This window comes from Equus przewalskii, chromosome 2 (genome assembly GCF_037783145.1).
Source record: "Equus przewalskii isolate Varuska chromosome 2, EquPr2, whole genome shotgun sequence".
Classification (NCBI taxonomy): Eukaryota; Metazoa; Chordata; class Mammalia; order Perissodactyla; family Equidae; genus Equus; species Equus przewalskii.
Window position 1 is genome coordinate 100,133,734 of NC_091832.1, and position 17,822 is coordinate 100,151,555.

At 33.4% G+C, this 17,822-nt stretch overlaps 1 protein-coding gene across 5 annotated transcripts in view; it reads left to right on the forward strand.

Annotated features, from left to right (window-relative positions):
- Positions 1 to 17,822, forward strand: part of SCLT1 (sodium channel and clathrin linker 1) — a 145,490-nt gene that overhangs the window by 7,051 nt on the left and 120,617 nt on the right. For all 5 annotated transcript variants that reach the window (XR_011537170.1, XR_011537169.1, XR_011537168.1 and 2 more), the window contains exon 2: positions 2,839 to 2,906. Coding sequence is in view for 1 of the 5 variants with exons in the window: in XM_008521413.2 (XP_008519635.1) it covers positions 2,839 to 2,906 (68 nt within the window). In the remaining 4 variants the exon portion in view is untranslated. The remainder of the gene's footprint in view (positions 1 to 2,838; positions 2,907 to 17,822) is intronic.

Below are 17,822 nucleotides of genomic sequence, written 5' to 3' on the forward strand. Positions count from 1 at the left end.
TATCGGAATCATACATATCTGTCATATTTCTCCACTAAATTATGTGTGCTTTCAAGGAAGAAACTACTATCTGAAGTTCCCAACATAGAATGTATACACTGTACATTATATAGACTTTTAAAATTTATACATATATAGTTAATATGTATTCCGTATATATGTATATTTGCATTTGTATAACATAATTCCTAAGAATTATTTGTATGTTTCATTTTAACGTTTCACTAATTTACACTCTCACCAGCAGTGTATGGGAGTTTTCTTTATTCTACATTATCACCAACATGTTTTTTAATTTTAGCTCTTTATTTTATTGTTATTTTAATTTGTATTTTCCTCATGCCTAATGAGGTTGAGCAGCTTTCCTGTGTTTACTGGCCACCTGGGTTACCTTTTTGTGAAGTTCCCATTCAAGTCTTCATACCCTTTTGCTATAGGATTGTCTGCCTTTTAATTCATAGGAGTTTTTTATGTATTCCAGAGACAAGCTGTTACTTATATGGGTCTGAAGTCTTGTCTCCATGATTGTGGCTTGCATTTTTACTCTCTTAACATTTTTGTTTTTGTTTTTCTATGAACAGAAGTTCTTAATTTTAATGTGGTCTGGTTTATCAGTTTTTTTTTTATGGTTCGTGCTTTTTGTGTTTTGATTAAAAAATCTTTCCCTACCCTAAGGTTATAAAGATGTTCTCTTTGTTCTTTTCTAGAATTTATTATGTTGGCATTCACAGTTATATCTTCATTTCACCTAAAATTGATTTTTATGGATAATGTTTTATTCCTTTCTATGAGGATATCCGGTTGACCCAGAACCACTTAGAAAAAGGTCATCCTTTCCCCCTCACTGCTCTGGAGTGCCTCTTTGATCATAATTCAATTGTCTGTATACACATGAGTATATTTCTCTTCTAATGGTCAGTTTTATTTATTCTTAGATGACTATCACACTATCTTAATGCTCTAACTTTATAATAAATCTTGATATTTGGTACAGCAAGTTCTTCCCTCTTTTCTTTGTTTGCAAAAATGTCTTCGCTATTTTCGTTGCATTTCCACCTATATTTTAGAATCAACTTTTAAACTTCTGCAATATCCTCTTTGGAGTATTAATTGGGATTGCATTGAATCCATAGATCAATTCGGAGAGAATTGACATCTTTACAATACTCCTGTAAACCATCAGTATCTCTCTCCATTATTTAATCTTTAATTTCTCTCCTGAATGTTTCATAGTTTTCTATGCAATAATCTTGTACATCTTTTGTTAGATTTATTCCTAGACATTGATATTTTTGATGGTATTGTAAATAATATCTTTTATTGTTTTCTAACTTTATGTTGCCTATATATAGAAATATAATTAATTTTTGTACATTGACCTCATATCTAACAATCTTGCTAAAATTAATTATTGAGTCTAAGAATTTATCTGTATGTTCTTTTGGATTTACCACATACACACTAATAACTCTGGATAATGACAGTTTTTCTTCTTTTTCAATCTTTATACCTTTTATTTCTTTTACTTGCTTTATTGTGTTAACTTGGACCTCCAGTAGAGTGTGAATAAATGTCAGGAGAATTTATCCTTGTGTCATTCCCAATTTCCAAGGGAAAGTTTTCAACATTTTCATCCTTAAGTGCATTTATGTAGGAGAATCCTTTATCATATTAAGGAATTTCCCTTCTATTCCTACATTCCTAATGCTTTATCATGAATGTATCTTGAATTTCATCAGATGCTTTTTCTATCATTTTTGAGATAATTGTATTTGTAGATCCTCTGTTTTGTGTGTTTATTTTCTGTTTCTTTGAGTTGGGAGGGTTATCTTTTTTCTTTCCTTCACTTGACTCTCTTTGGGTTTAATTTGCTGTTCTTTTTCTAACTTTTTGGAATCGACTGTAGTTCATTGACTTCTGCCTTTTTCTCTAGCATGTGCCATTAAAGCTATACATTTCTCTTTGAGCAAGTTTCCAGGTATTACATTTTCCCTATCATTCAGTTCAGAATACTTTCAAATTTGTTTTGTAATTCCTCCTGAGACCCATGGGTTATTTGAAAGTAATTTCTTAACTTCATAATGTATGGAGATTTTCCCTTTACTTTTTGATTCTTGATTCTAGCTTAATTGTGCTATTGTCAGATAACATGCTCTCTTTGGCTTCAGTAGTTTGAAACTTTTTGAGACTTGCTGTATTACCAACAAATTATCAGTTTTAAATGTTCCATGTGATCTTGACAGAATGACTTTTGTACATTTGTTGGGTTCTGTGTTCTGTTCTGTATGTCTATTCTTGATGTGAATAAAAATATCACTTGTACTCACTGAGAGCTCTTGGCCTCATTCTGAACCTTTTTTTCCATTGTCTCATGCCCACTACTGTTTAATTTGGATTCTTTGTCCTGCAACTTCTCCTCAGTATGGAGGTTTGTCCTGGAAGAGAATTTCAGAAGATTTTAACAATTCTAAAGGGTTTAGTTATGGCTTGTCTTTGCAACTCTTTTCACTTCTAGTAGCAGGAATAAAAAAAAATGTAGAGAATATTTTTTGAATTCTGTTAACCTGAAGAGCAAGCCAGGAGAGTAAGAATTAAAATTTATGAAATCAGAAAAATTAGTTCTTTGCAGCATTCTTTTGCCCATTGGCAGATTGGTTGGCTTAGGGAAGGGCCTGTTCTTAAATTCCACAATGGTGTATTGAAATTGATGATTCATTTTATTTTGAGAAGCGAAGACTAGCAATTTTGCATTGAATATATCAAATAACTACTTTATTTCCAGTTTTTTTAATACTGAACATTACCCAATGAACAACAAAGTGGTTTTTCTCGTTTCAGATCAAAGACTAAATGAAGTTCTTAGGCGCTATCAAATGGAAAATTTTTCCAAATATTCATCCGTCCAGGTACGTAAATTAATTAAGGTCTAACAAACTAGGCTCAAATTTGGTTGTAAATGTACCTACATAAATGTGAATACAAAATAAATTCTATTTAGGATTATTCTCATGTGGAGTTACCTACAACGGCTTTGAAATTTTGCTTACAACCTTGATTCTTGTAAAGAAGAAAGCTTGTTTTTACTTAATGAATGTAAATTCTTTGACCATAGAAGTTGCCTTTTTTTTTTTAAGAGTTGGAGCTTACATATTATGTATGGTGTTAAAATGTGTAAGTTCTAAAATGACAATTCATTGAAGTTTTGAAACATCCTAAAATTGTTTCTCAAGATATGTTCAGTAGTAAGCTTTAACTCTCTGAATTCTCATAAATTATGACAGAGTGTAAACTAACTCAAAACAGTAAATAATATATGGCATTGTTGTTGATATTTCTTTCCTTGGGTCTCTGTTTTTACTTAAATACTATGTTTAAAAATTTTTTAGACCAGTAGGGTGTACTTATTGGTGCATTCTGAGTTACGGAATATTAAAGTAGCTCCTAGATTAGTGATAGCTCTCTACTGAATCAATAAGGAAGTCTTTTGCTTTTGACATGAATGAATCTTGTAATTAAAACTAAAATTGTTTTTAAGATATTAAAGAAGAAGTTGTTTTTAAGGTACTGAAAAAGGAATAGTTTATTTGGATGACTTGAATATACTTACATTATAGATACTTCCTTTAATGTATACTCAACATTTCACCTGCTACTCTCTGTTTTTATTTCCAAAGACCAGACTCAGAGTCCAAAGTGTCTTGAAACTACCCATCCACTATTCACCATGTTAGTCATGATATTTTTTTGTGTGTTACTTTGTTATTCATGCTTAACTAAGAACTGTTATCATATAGGTGATAGAGAATCTTTCATAATGCAGCAGCCTGTAAGTTTTGCTCAGATTCTTAGGTTCTTTTGCTTCTGCTCAGTGTCTTATAGAATATCCCTGAAAAGAGGATTCAAACAAAAGATTGATTTTAATGCCCAAGAAGACCTCTAGGCATGGTATTGCATCATATTTAATGACACTATGACTGACTTGATTATGGAAGATGGTTTTACCAGATAAAGCAATGACTCTAGACAGCCTTTTAGATGCACCTGCCTCGTGCATTGTGATTGTAATTAATTAAAGCCTGATGATAACATACTAAGGAGGGACAAATCTCTTTGGTGAAATTATAGCTCCTTTAATTCTCTGAAGGTACATTGATCTTCTCTTACATGTACTATTCTTGTAGTCATACCATCAAATATTGATTCTTATCCCCTATTTTTAGTGGTAGCGTATTGTTAATTGCCTAAGATTCCTCTGCAGTCCACCATCTCTTAAGAACATGTTTCTGTCTCTCAAGACTCCAGTCCCCGGGGGTCTTGCCTTTCACTGCACGGTTTGCAATAGTGAGAGGGGAGGTGATATGTGAGCATGAGAGGCAGATTATCTGCTTTCTCACAGTAAGGTCCATGTCTTTGGCTATATGTAGTGCATCCTCTGTGTGTTCTGCATCCCGGAAACATTATTCTGGTTTCTGAAAAAATGTTCAGGAGGAATTTTTTTCTGTTTTGAGTAAAGGAAGACAGAAGTAGGAGGAAACCATTATCAACTATCAGTTATCAAATAAACAATTATCAATGGGTATGTGGGACCCAGGAGCACTGGCTCAGATCTCTTGTTACTGTAACTTTAGTCATTGCTACTTAACAGTAGAAATTCTTCATAAATTTATGTTTGCCCTTTTTGTTCAGCTGTGTTTTCCATGCCTAGAACAATTCTTGTTAGTAGATGCTCAATAAATATTTGTTGAATGAGTGAAACAACTATATGCTTCCTCTCCTTCTCTCCTACCTACTTATCTTCCACCATTGTTGAGCTCTGTGTGCCAAATACGGTGAAGGTGAAGATGTAAAAAGTCATGATAAGCTTGGGAAATACAAATAGTTCATGCTTTTTAGTTCTGTTTTTCAAGACAAAATCCCAATGAAATGCCCTCCTCCTTCCTCACACTAGATACCACAGAATTGCCAGGACTTGTGTTAAATGGGCATACTTCTTTATGAAACCTTTTTCTAATATTAGAAAAACAAAGCTGCAGGAATTTGATATTTATTTCTTATATTTTAAGTTGGAACTTCACACATGATTTTCTATAGAAACTATGTTATAAGTGATAGTTAAAATTCTTTAGTGCTGTTACTACATGATGATCATTTAGGCTTCTTTTGGATCAAAGTGAGTTTTGTGAATTTCCTTAAGATTTTTTGTATAGTACTGTTTCTTAGGGAAATACTTAATACCTTTAAAATAACTAATGATACATAAATTCTGTGAATTTAAACTGAAAATTGAAGTTTTCCAATGTGTTGAATAGCTTGTGTATTTAATATATTTTGTTCATGATACTTTGATGATAAATTCATATTTTAAAAACTCTTTTCCCTTTATGATTGTATGTAACCTTCTAAAGATATTTTAAATAACAACTAGTGTCTTGAATGATCAATTCAGGGTTGTTGTGAACTTTAGTTGTCTGTCTTTGATTATTTTTTGTTTTCTTTGTAAATAAAAAGTATTTCAAGTGGCATTGCTCTCTGAGAGTATAGTAATGGGCTCTGGATGACAAATATTAAAAGATAATATTCAAGAAGGTAAGTGGAAAATTTCCCTCTTTTCCCAATTCTTTCCTCCTTCTTTTTTTTCATTTTTTAAATACGTGCCTTTTCTCACACGCAGGCTAATTAAATCCTCTTTGTAATCTATGCCACAGCAGTACATGTGTGTCCTGAGCTGTAGAATTAGTGTTTCGGTTCTCTTTGTGCTTGCTGGAGGGTAGAATATTATTAAAAATAAGTGCGTTTTCCCTGAAAGCTCACTAAAAATATCTTCCTCTTCTAACTTGGGACTTCTCTTTCTATTCGTTACCCTTTGAACTCAAAATTAAAGTTAAAAAAAATTGAGAGAGTCTGCTTGGAAGGAAAGGAAACACATACACTGGAAAGAAGCAGCAGCAAAGAATAAATGTAAAAGCCTAGTGCCAGGGAGGTATGAGTTGGTTCTGGAGGGGAAAGACAGTCAGTGCAAATGTATTCATTGACTCAGCAAACACTGATTTATTAATTCAACAAATCTTGAGTGCATGCCTGTGCTAGGTAAGTTCTGGGGACACTGCTATGAATAAGATAGACAAAGGATCCTCCTTCAGTGGAAGAGATGTGGATGAATTAATTAAGGAATGAAAATTGCAATATTCTATGAAAAAAATAAACAGGGTGTTGAGAGAGAGAATAACGTGTGTATAGTGTGGTGAGGGGAAGGTGGCTGAGATCTATTTTTGGTAGAAAGGTCAGAGAAGGCCTATCAAGGCAGTAGCATTTAAACTGGCACTGAAAGTGAAGAATGAGCCGCAGAATGGACCACAAAGAAGCCCTGAGGCAGGAAGAATTTGGCATGTCTTGTACAATGAATAGGAGCTGGTCCCAACTGTAATCAAATAATAGTTACTTGAAAATTACATTGAAAGGAACAGTAGGGCTACTTTTGTTGATCATGACTTAAAAAATATAATACTCAATAGATAAAATTTAACGAACTACCTGTACTGTTCGAGTTGAGTCAAAGTACTAACTTTCTAAACCATCACCGTCCAATAGAATTTCCTATGATGATGGAAATGTTGTATAATTCTGTACTGTCCCATACAGTAGCCACTAGTCACAAGGGGCTTTTGAGCATTTGGAATTAGGCTAGTACAACTGACAGATCTTTTATTTAATTTGACTTTAAATAAATGAAATTTAAATTTAAATAGACACGTGGCTTATGGCTATTGTATTAGACAGTGCAGTTCTAAACTCTCCATCTGATGAATTACTTCAGTAAAACCTTAGAGTTAATTTTGCATCATCCCATGATGGTGTTAGAAAATCGATGATTTAGCACTTTAGCAAGAGTCTGACTCTAAGAGTTTAGCAATTTCTTATGCTGTACATCAACCTTTATTGATAAATATTGAAAAATCAATCTCATGATATGAGTGATAGGCTTAAGGGATTTGCTGCAATCCTCTAAAATGTGTAAGAACACCTTTACAAAATCTAGTCAGCCTTTACTTATTTTCTTCCAGAGGATAAAGGAAAGGATGATATTTACATATTTGATAGCCTGTGATACTGATTAAAGTCAGGGGCCAAAATTAAACATCAAGAGTTGTAATTAGAATGCTTAGTGTGTAGTTTTGTTAGAGGCAGAAAAGTGTCCAGAAAGTTTGTCTACCCAACTACAGTCCAGTGTTAGTGACCTTCTTTCCATGATGTACCATCACCATCATCTCAGGAAGTCATCTTGGGATGGAAATTAGTTGTACAGTATCTATTATTCAAGATTCTGTAAATGTTTCTTTTATTTAGTGTAGTTGGTTTAAATTTTGTTTTAGAGAGTATAAGAAGGATATTTATAAATGCTTTTATAGTCAGTTTCAATCTTATTCTCCCAACCTAATTTTTTCCATTACGTCTTGAATTAAGTAATGCAGTCTATTATTCTAAAAGTTTCGATAGCAAGTAGGAAGAGATTGCTGAATCTATACTTTTATTCAACTACTTTTCTTATGTTTTGATTTATCACGTTTGTTTTCAGAATCTTATAACTTTTATAATTATTTTGGATTTTGGGGTAATTTATTCTTATGTTTATATTTCCTTAGCAACTATCATTAGAAAATAGTTTCAGAATAGCATCTTTATGGAATTCAGTTTAACCAATGAATATAGAGCACCACCTTTATGTAAGGCACGATGCCAGGGGCTTTAGTGATATGAAGATGTGTGAAATAAAACTGACTTTTCATAGCAACCAAAAGACTAGTAAAAATATTAAATAACTAGGGAAAAGGCATATTCTTTCTGTTTTAAGAACCTTAAAACCAAATATGGGTATTAAGGGAAAAAGGAGATCACATATAGCTGGAGAGATCAGGGAAAGTTTCCTGAAGGATGTAGCATATCTTCTGGGCACTGAAGAGTAGGTAGGATTTTAAAAGAACTTCACTGGGGGCCAAAAGGAGGTGGCGGAGAGTGTTGCAGATGTACCTGTTGGCATCTGCAAAAGCCAAAGGAGATGAGAAAGTGAGAGTTGCATTTAGGGAGTAAAACATACTTCAGTTTTTGTAATGTGTTTGGCATCTATGAGAGAAGTAATGGAAAATAACATTAGGAAGGGTGGGTTGTATCCACATTGTAGAGGGCCTTGGATAGTTAAGTTGAGGAGTTTGGATTTAATTCAATAATCACTGGAAGATTACTAAATAGGTTTTAAAAGAGTGATTTTCTGAATAATCTAGAATAAATTCATCTATTTACCATTATTGTGCGACTCCTGTGAGTGAAGCATTGTGTTAGACTCTGGGAATAAAATAGTACAAGCTTGGTGCTATCTCCAAGGTAGGTTACAGTGGAGAGAAACAGGTGATAAAAGTGACAATTAGGAAACATAATTGGTGGGAGGAGGGAGGTTAATGAGGGCTTGAATTATTATTTTGCCAAATGTCATCCATCTCCAAATATCAGTCATAACATTGATAGTTGGTTTTGATTTTATAAAAATTCCTAAGAAATTTTAAATAATATTTTTAAAGTTGGAACTACTTAGTTATCCCAAGAAGATTCTTAACCAACTTTTGAACAATTGAAAGTTAAAATATCACTTGTCTCTTAATTAATTCTCAAGTTCTTAATAAATTACATAGACTGCTGGATGCATTTATTCTTTAACTCATCTGCATTCTCTTGGAAGATTACGTTTTCATTTTGTCTGATTCATCTTGCACTTCTTCTGGATTCGTGTTGACATGTCCATTGAGGTTTTGTACTTCGAGAGCTAATCCTTCTCATGTTAGTGGAATGCTTATAATATATACCTTGGTTAGCCAGTAGACTTTTTTCCCATATTCAGAAAAAAGAATTTTAAAAAATAAAGAGCTAAGATTTATTGAGAGCTTCCTTTGTGTCAGGAATTATGCCAAATACTTTGCGTATATTATTATTCCTTATTTTTAAAATTTTATGTATTTAAAACATACAACAAAGTATAGAAGATAATAAAAACTAATATCTGTATAGCTACCGCCCAGTTGTGTCTATTCTTAACTTTTTGCCATATTTGTTTCAGGTTTGTTTTGAAGGAAATAAAATCTTCCAGAAACAATTGAATCTCTCTGTACACTTCTTTTCTTGCCCATTTCTTTCTGCTCCTTCCCAGTGGTCATTCACTGTCCTGAATTTAGTATTTTTCATTACTATACAGGCTCTAATATTTTTGCTATATATGCTCATATCTGAAATCATTTTGTCATTTGACAACTTTTAAAATTTTAGATAAGTGATACCATATTGTATCATCTGCAAAACTTTATTTTGATCATTATTTTTAATATTTTGATATAGATATCATCAATTCATACATTATAACTGCTGTTTACTGCATTCCGTTGTATTACTATATCACAATTCATCCATTATCTTGTTGAAAGATATTTAGATTTTGTCCAATTCTTTAATTTTGCTATAATGCTTAAATACATTGTCGAACATGTCTCCATATATACCTCAAAGAGTTTTTTCCTCCTAAAACTCCTAAAATTGGAGTTTTCTTATCTCCAGGTTTACTAGAAATTGCCAGGGGGCTCTCCAAGGTGGTTTCAGTAGTTTTCATTCCCATTTCTGGTGTATGAGAGTGCTCGTTGTGAAACACCCTTTTGAGCTGTTGGTGGTATTGTCAGACATTTTGTTTTTGTCAGTGATTGGTGCGAAATGGTATCTCATTGTTTTTTATTTACATTTCCCTAATTGTTAATGAGGTTCTGCTTGCTTTTATTTGTTAATGATCTCAGATTTCCTCTTCTGTATTTTGCCTGTTATTACTCTGTTCATTGACGCATAGAACGTTCTCAATTTGTGGGTTTTCATGTATCTTGTTTATAAGCTTTGTAATAGAGAAGGTTTAACTTTTAATATAGTCAAATGTATCAGTGGTTTACTGTTGTGTCTTAAGAAATCCCTTCATTAGCATAAATGTCCATTTCCTGTTTAAGTCTTCAGTCAACCTGGAATTTATTATTGTGTATTTTGTAGGAAGGATGTCTGTTGTTTTCTCTATATGAATAACCAGTGGTTCCAGCATTTATGGAATAATCCCTACTTTCCCCACAGACTTATCAGATATTGTTTCTATATGTGCATAGTTCTATGTCTGAGTACTCTATTCTTGTCCCTTGGTGTTTTTTATTTCTGCACAAATGCAATACAGTCTTAATCCCTACAACTGGAAAACAAATTGTCATGAAATTGCTAGTTTTAAGGTTAGAATCCACACTTGAAATACTTTGATATCCTGTGAGTCTAAACTCTGTACTCTGCAAGGTATCGGTGCTTTGAGCCTTTTTTTTTTGTTTCCTAAGAGACACTCTCAGCCATCTTCTAATTCGGGACTTAGCCAACTATATCTCACTGACCAAATCTCACCCACCATCTGTTTTCATAAATGGAAATTTATTGGAACACAGCCACACTGATTTGTTTACATATTGTCTATGGCTGCTTTTATGCTACCAAGGCAGTGTTGAATAGCTGTGACAAAAACCGTGTTATTCACAAAGTGAATATTTACTAAAATATTTACCATCTGACCCTTTACAGAAAACTTTGCTAACTCCTGTTCTAGTTCAACTATATTGTGAACAGTAATTACATTGAATGTGAATGAACTATATACTCCAAGTATTCAAAAAACACACGTACAGAGACAGATCCAACTATGTGAACAACAGAAAGATTAAAATGAAAAGGATGGAAAAGTAATACCATGAAAATATTAACTAACAGAATGTAGACGTAGCCCCAGTAATATTAGACACAGTAGACTTTAGGTAAGAAATATTACTAGAGATAAAGAGGGACGTCTTATAATGGTGTAGTTATAACAATTCTAAATCCATATATGCCCATTGCATAGCATCAAAATATGTAAGGGAAAAAAATTGAAAAAAACTAAAAAGAAAAAGAAGCAAATATAGAATTTCAAGGGAGAATTTAGCACATCTCTCTCAGTAGAGAGAGAATAAACAAGAAATAAGCAAACAAAAAATTAGTAACAATATAAAAGATCTAAACACAACTGACAAACTGAACCCAAATGACATATATAGACACTGTACTCAACAAAAATAGAATACACCATCTTTTCCATTGCACATGGAATAGTTACCAAAATTGACCATAAGCCGGGTCATAAAGCAAGCCTCAAGAAATTTCAGAGGATTCAAATCATTCAAATTTTGTTTTCTGACTACAGTGGAATTAAGGTATAAAGCAACAATGAAAAGATAACTAGAAAATCCTCTATAGATTTGAAATTAAGCTGTACACTTCTAATGGCTTATTGGTCAAAGAAAAAGTTCTGAGTGGAACTAGAAAATATTTTGGACTTAAGATAATCAAAATTTGACATATTAAAACTTGTAGGATGAACATCCACTTCTGGGAAGATGAAGTAAATGTACCTTTCCCTATACCTTCCACTAAGTCCAACTAAAAGCTCTGGACACTCTATACGAAACAAAAATAAGACTGAAAGGTAGAGAGAAGAAGGCAAACAAGCTAGAATCTCAATCAGAACTTCACACTTTATACAAAAATTAACTCAAAATGGCTCACAGACTTAAACACAAGATGTAAAACTATAAACGTTTTAGAAAAACATTTGGAGGTATTCTGTGGAATCTAGGGCAAGGCAAATAGTTCTTGACACCACAAGCGTGGTCCATAGAAGGAAAAATTGAAAGATTGAACTTTATATCAATATTGAGAACTTGTGCTCTGCCCAAGAGGATGAAAAGACTTACTACGAAGTGGAAGAAAATATTTGTAAGCATATATCTGACAAATTACTACTATGTAGAACTTATATAGAACTGTCAAACACAAAAGTGAAAAAAAAAAATCAACTATCCAGTTAGAAAATAGGCAAAAGACCTGAAGAGTCCTTTCACTGCAAAGACTATACGGATGTCAAATAAGCACATGAAAAGATATCAACATTAAAGTTTAGTTTCTTATTGCTGCCGTAAAAAGTTACCACGAACTTAGTGAATTAAAGCAACACAAATTATTATCTTGTAGATCTCGAAGTCAGAAGTTTGGAGTGAGTCTCACTGGGCCCATCAAAGTGTCAGCATACTGCCGTCTTTCTGCAGGCTGTAGGGGAGAATCAGTCCTTCACTCCTTTGCCCTCCCCTCCTGCCCATTCTAGGGTGGCATTCCTTGGCTCGTGGCCTCTTCCTCCATCTTCAAAGCCAGAAACATAGCATCTTCAAATCTCTTTTGGCTTTAGTCTTCACATCACATTTTCTCTGATTGTAACTGCCCCTTTGTTCATAGGGACCTTTGTAATTACACTGAGTCCACCTGCGTAATCCAGGATTATCTCCTCACCTCGAGATTTTTTATTTAATCACATGTGCAAAGTTCCTTTTGCCATATGTCATAACATATTTACAGGGTCAGAGATTAGGATGTAAACATCTTTAAGTTTCAATTATTGTCTGTCACAACTACTAGATTAATTACAGAACTTAAAGCCATAATGAGATGTTACTACCTACTTTCCAGAATGGTTGAAATAAAACATAGTGAAAACTCAAAATACTGGCAAGTATGCAGAAAAACTGGGTCACTCATACATTGCTGGTGGAATGATAGTCTGGAAAACCATTTGTTAGTTTCTTCAAAAGGTAAATATACAACCCAGCATTAGTACTCCTGGGAATTTATCATAGAGAAATGACAAAAGATATCCACATTAAAGTTTAGTTTCTTATTGCTGCCGTAAAAAATTACCACGAACTTAGTGAATTAAAGCAACACAAATCATTATCTTGTAGATCTGGAATTCAGAAGTTTGACAACATTAATAAACTTATGTTTGCACAAAAATATGTACACAAATATTTATAGCATCTTTATTCATAGTAGCCCCAAATTGGAAACAACCCAGATGTCTTTCAATGGGTGAACAGTTAAACAAACTGTGGTGCATACTTACCACATTACATAACTCAGCAATACAAAGAAATTAATTACTAGTACATACAATAGATGTCCAGGAAATTATGCTGAGTGGAAAAAAAGCCAGTCATAGAAGGTTACATACTGTATTGATTCCATTTATATAACAGTCTTGAAATGACAAAATTATATATATGGAGAATGGGTTAGTGGTTGTCAGGGTTCGGGGATGGGGAGGGGTGGGAGGTAGATGAGTGTGGCTATAAAAGGGCAACATGAGGGGTCTTTGGGTTATGAAACTGTTTTGTGGTTTAGCTCAGTATCAGTATCATGGCTGTGATAGCGTACTATACTGTACTGTAGTTTTGCAAGATGTTACCATTGGGAAAAACTGGGCAAAAGCTGTATGACATCTCTCTGTTATTTCTTATAATGGCATGTGAATCAACAATCAGCAGTTATTTCAACATAGAAAATGTGATTTAAAAAATTTTTAAGACTTGTAGGAAGGAAGGGGGCTAGCCCAGTGGCGTATTGGTTGAGTTCACTTGCTCCACTTCAGTGGCCTGGGGTTTGTGGGTTCAGATCCCAAGTACAGACCTACACACTGCTCATCAAGCCATTCTGTGGCAGCATCCCACATACAAAATAGAGGAAGACTGGCACAGATGTTAGCTCAGAGACAATCTTCCTCAGGCGAAAAGAAGAAGATTGGCAATGGATGCTATCTCAGGGCCAATCTTCCTCACCAAAAAAAAAAAAAAAAGCCAACTTGTGGAATGTAGCTAAAACAATGTTTAAAGGGAAGTTTTTAGACTGAATTATGTGTATTTGAAAAACAGAAATGATTGAAAAAGCAGAGCAAATTAAACCCAAAGCAAGAAAGACAAAAGAAAGGAGATAGAAATCAATGAAATAAAAAATAACCATAATATTGGGAAAAACAACAGAGCTGAAAAATTAGTTGTTTTAAAAGATCAGTAAAATTCATAAACCCCTACCGAGGTAGATCAGAGAAAAAGAGAAAATCCAAATTAGGAGAATCAGATGAAAACTTTGACATCACTGCAGAGCCTACATACATTAGAAAATGACTATAAGAGGATATTATAAACAACTTTACACCAATTACTTTGGCAATTTAGATGAAATAGGCAAAATGCCTTGAAAAGCAAAACTTAATAAAACTGACACAAGAAGCAGTAGAAAATCTGAGTAGTCTTTCATTTACTAAAAAAACTAAATTCAATGTTAAAAATCTTCCCACAAAGAATACCTTATGTCTGGAGGACTTTATAGTAAACTTTTCTAAACGCATAAAGGAAGAAATAAAACCAATCTTATATCTCTCTTCTAGAGAGTAGGAAAAAGAGAATCCCATCTCAAATGCTTTTATGAGGCTGGCATAACCTTGATACCAAAACTTGCAACAGACTTTTGGAAAAAAGATAGTTATAGACAGTCTTACTCATGAACTTACGTTCAAAAAGCCTTAACGATTATTAGAAAATCAAATATATTAAAAAGACAGTGCCACACCACCAGGTGGAGATTTATTCCAGCAATACAAAGATGGTTTAACATTTGAAAGTAAATCATTGTAAATCACCATAATGATGGGGAGGGGAAAAGAATAAAATTATGTGACTATCTCAAGAGATCTAGAAAATAATCGATAAAATTCAACTCCCTACCATGATAAAAAACTTTCAGCAAACTAGGAATAGAAAGAAGCATCCTCAGTTTGATAGACTGGCTACAGAAAACGACATATGCCTTATACTTGATGGTGAAATGTCGAAAGTTTTCCCCCTGAGAAGGGGAATGGGGCATGGATGCCTGCTAAAATCATTTGTATTCAACATTATATTATATATTCAACATTATATTGAGCAAGATGAATAAAGATATGAAAACTGGAAAGAAAGAAATAATACTTCAAAATAACCATTATTTGCAGGAAATAAGATTCCATATATAGAAAATTCAAAAAACATCTTCAAACTCTCTGACAATGAATTTAACATGTCTTTGTAGGCAAGGCAAAATTACAAATTTTATTTTATTTTATTTCTGTAAACAGCAACAATCCAATTGACAATGAAATTTACATAGTGATACTATTTACAGTAATATGTAAAACAGATATTTAGGAAGAATTTTCATAAAAAGTAAGACTTGAAAACTATAAAATATTGATAAAAATGAAGGAAGAATAAGACAAATGTAAGAATGTACTATGTTCATAGATTGCAAGGCTTAATTGGATTCAACAAAATCCCAATCAAAATGCCAGTGGGATTTTTTTACTTCAGACTTGACAAGCTGTTTCCAAAATTTATTTTCAAAGAGCCGAGAAGAGAGGCCAACCTGATTGCTCAGTAGTTGAGTTCATGCAGTCCACTTTGGTGGCCCAGGGATCACAGGTTCAAATCCTGAGTGCAGACCTGTACACTGCTCATTGAGCCATGCTGTGGCAGCATCCCACATACAAAATAGAGGAAGACTGGAAGAGATGTTAGCTCAGGGACAATCTTCCTCAAGCAATAAGAGAAAGACTGGCAACAGATGTCTAACTTAGGGCCAATCTTCCTCACCGAAAAAAAAAAAGCACCAAGAAGAGCTAAGACCGTCTTAAGGAAGAATAACAAAACTGGAGAAAAGATACTACCAGATGTCAAGGTTTACTGTAAAGCTCTAATAAGGCAGTGTGATATTGACAAAGGAGAGACAAGTAAACCAGTTGAACAGAATAAAGAAATAACCATATACATGCCAGATTTCCAGATAGGAAAAAAAGAAAAGAATCTCGATCCCTTCTGGATTGATTGTATATCTAAATGTGTTCAGTAAAATAATAAAGCTTTTAGAAGAAAACTTAGGGGAACCACTCTATCAACTTGCAATAGGCATGATGTCTTCAACAGGACACAAAAATCAGTAATTATAAATTAAATGACTGATAAACAAGACTATAACAAAATGGAAGAATTTATGTTTGTTAAAAGACACAGTTAAGAAAATGGAAGGCAAGCTACTGAATGAAAGAATATATTTGCAATCTGGCAAAAACTCAATATATAAAAAATGTCTTCAAATCAATAACAAAAAAAGTACTCATTAGAGAAGCAGGCAAAAACCTTGAAAAGGCACTTCACAGTGGTCAATAAACTTATGAAAAGGTGTTCAACTTTAATGTTTATCAGATAAATGAAAATTAAAGCCACAATCAGATACTGCCACACACCCACTGGCTAAAGTAAAAGACATAAATCCAAGTGTGGACAAGCATGTGGAACAACTCTCTTATACTGCCTGTGGAAGAGTAAATTGGTACAATCACTTTAGAAAGTTGGTACAGTCACTGTTAGAACTGACTGATGCATACCCTATGAGTCATCACTTCCACTCCTAGGAATACCCATCAGAAATGTGTATGCCAAAAGACCTTTACAAGAATGTTCATTTAACAGAAGACATACGTATATTGTAGCATCCTTATAGAATGAACTAGTATATGGCAAGAACAATGAATGAATGAAAACTGCTTGCAGCAAAAAGAGTGAATCTCAGAAACCTGATTTGAGCAGAAGACAGCCATAAAAGAGAATGTGCTAAATGATTACATTTTTATAATTCTAAAAGATAGGCAAAACTAGTCTCTAGTGTGGGAAGTCTGGCTGTTTAGTAACACTTGAAGGACTGGTACCAATCTGCACAAATTCTGTTAACATTGTACCTACTGTGTAAAGTGAAGCCTGCTTGTGTTCTGTTTCTTGATCTGAGTTCTGGTTGCACTGGTATGTTTACTTTGTGAAAACTTATTTAGTAGTATACTTATAATTTGTGCACTTTTGTATGTCTGTATGTAGTACTTGAATAAAAAAAATTGTCTTCCTTTCATCTAGTCATTCTCACCATTCTGTGCCTCTTTCATAGGTTGTCTTTATTCTTGTTATTTCTTGTTCCTTTGCCTCTCTCTCCTCTGACTCTGCAAGCTGTCTTATGGGTAAGGACCATGAGTTGTTCATCTTTGTATTACCTGCTGTGTCTAACATGGGCCCTTGCACATAGTAGGTAAAATAAGTGTTTACAGAGTTAAGATGTTGAAAATTTGTTAAGTGAAACTTTAGAACTCAGAGGCTTCTTCGAGTGATATTTTTTATTCATTTTTAATTATGTGTGTGATCATGAATACCTTTTCTCTTCAAAAAACCAGAATATTACAGATGCGCTTAAAAATCTCTTTGAACCCCTCACTCCTCACCCCTCATTTCTTTCCCTCTACCCTTAGAAGTAACCTCTTTGTTTTTGTGATATGTCCATGTTGATGCATATAAATTGTGTTAATTCCTTGAACTACTTATGGGATCCTGTTGTATTATTTTTCTTTTATCCTATTGATGGACATTGTTTTTATTTTTTTATTACAGTAAAAGGTGCATTGAATATCTTTGTATATCTCCTTGTGTTTGTATATTTTTCCATACTTTCTACTAGATACTAAATTTTTGGTCATGTTACAAATGTTGCTGGCCTTTTAACTTTGCTTATAGTACTTTTAGCTGTATAAAAGTTTTAAATTTGGATGTTGTAAAATGTCACTCTTTCTGTTTATAGGTTTTACTCCTGATGTCTTCTAGCTAGAAAATGTATTTTGAGTGAAAGTATGCTAGGCATTGCTTGGGATATTGATGAACAAAATAGACAAAAGCCTCTATATTTTTGGAGCTTAAGAAAGCTTTCTGTATCCCAAAGTCAGTAGTACATTTTCTTTGCATAATTGTTAAATATTTTTAAGACATTTGGATCTGTGATATATCTGT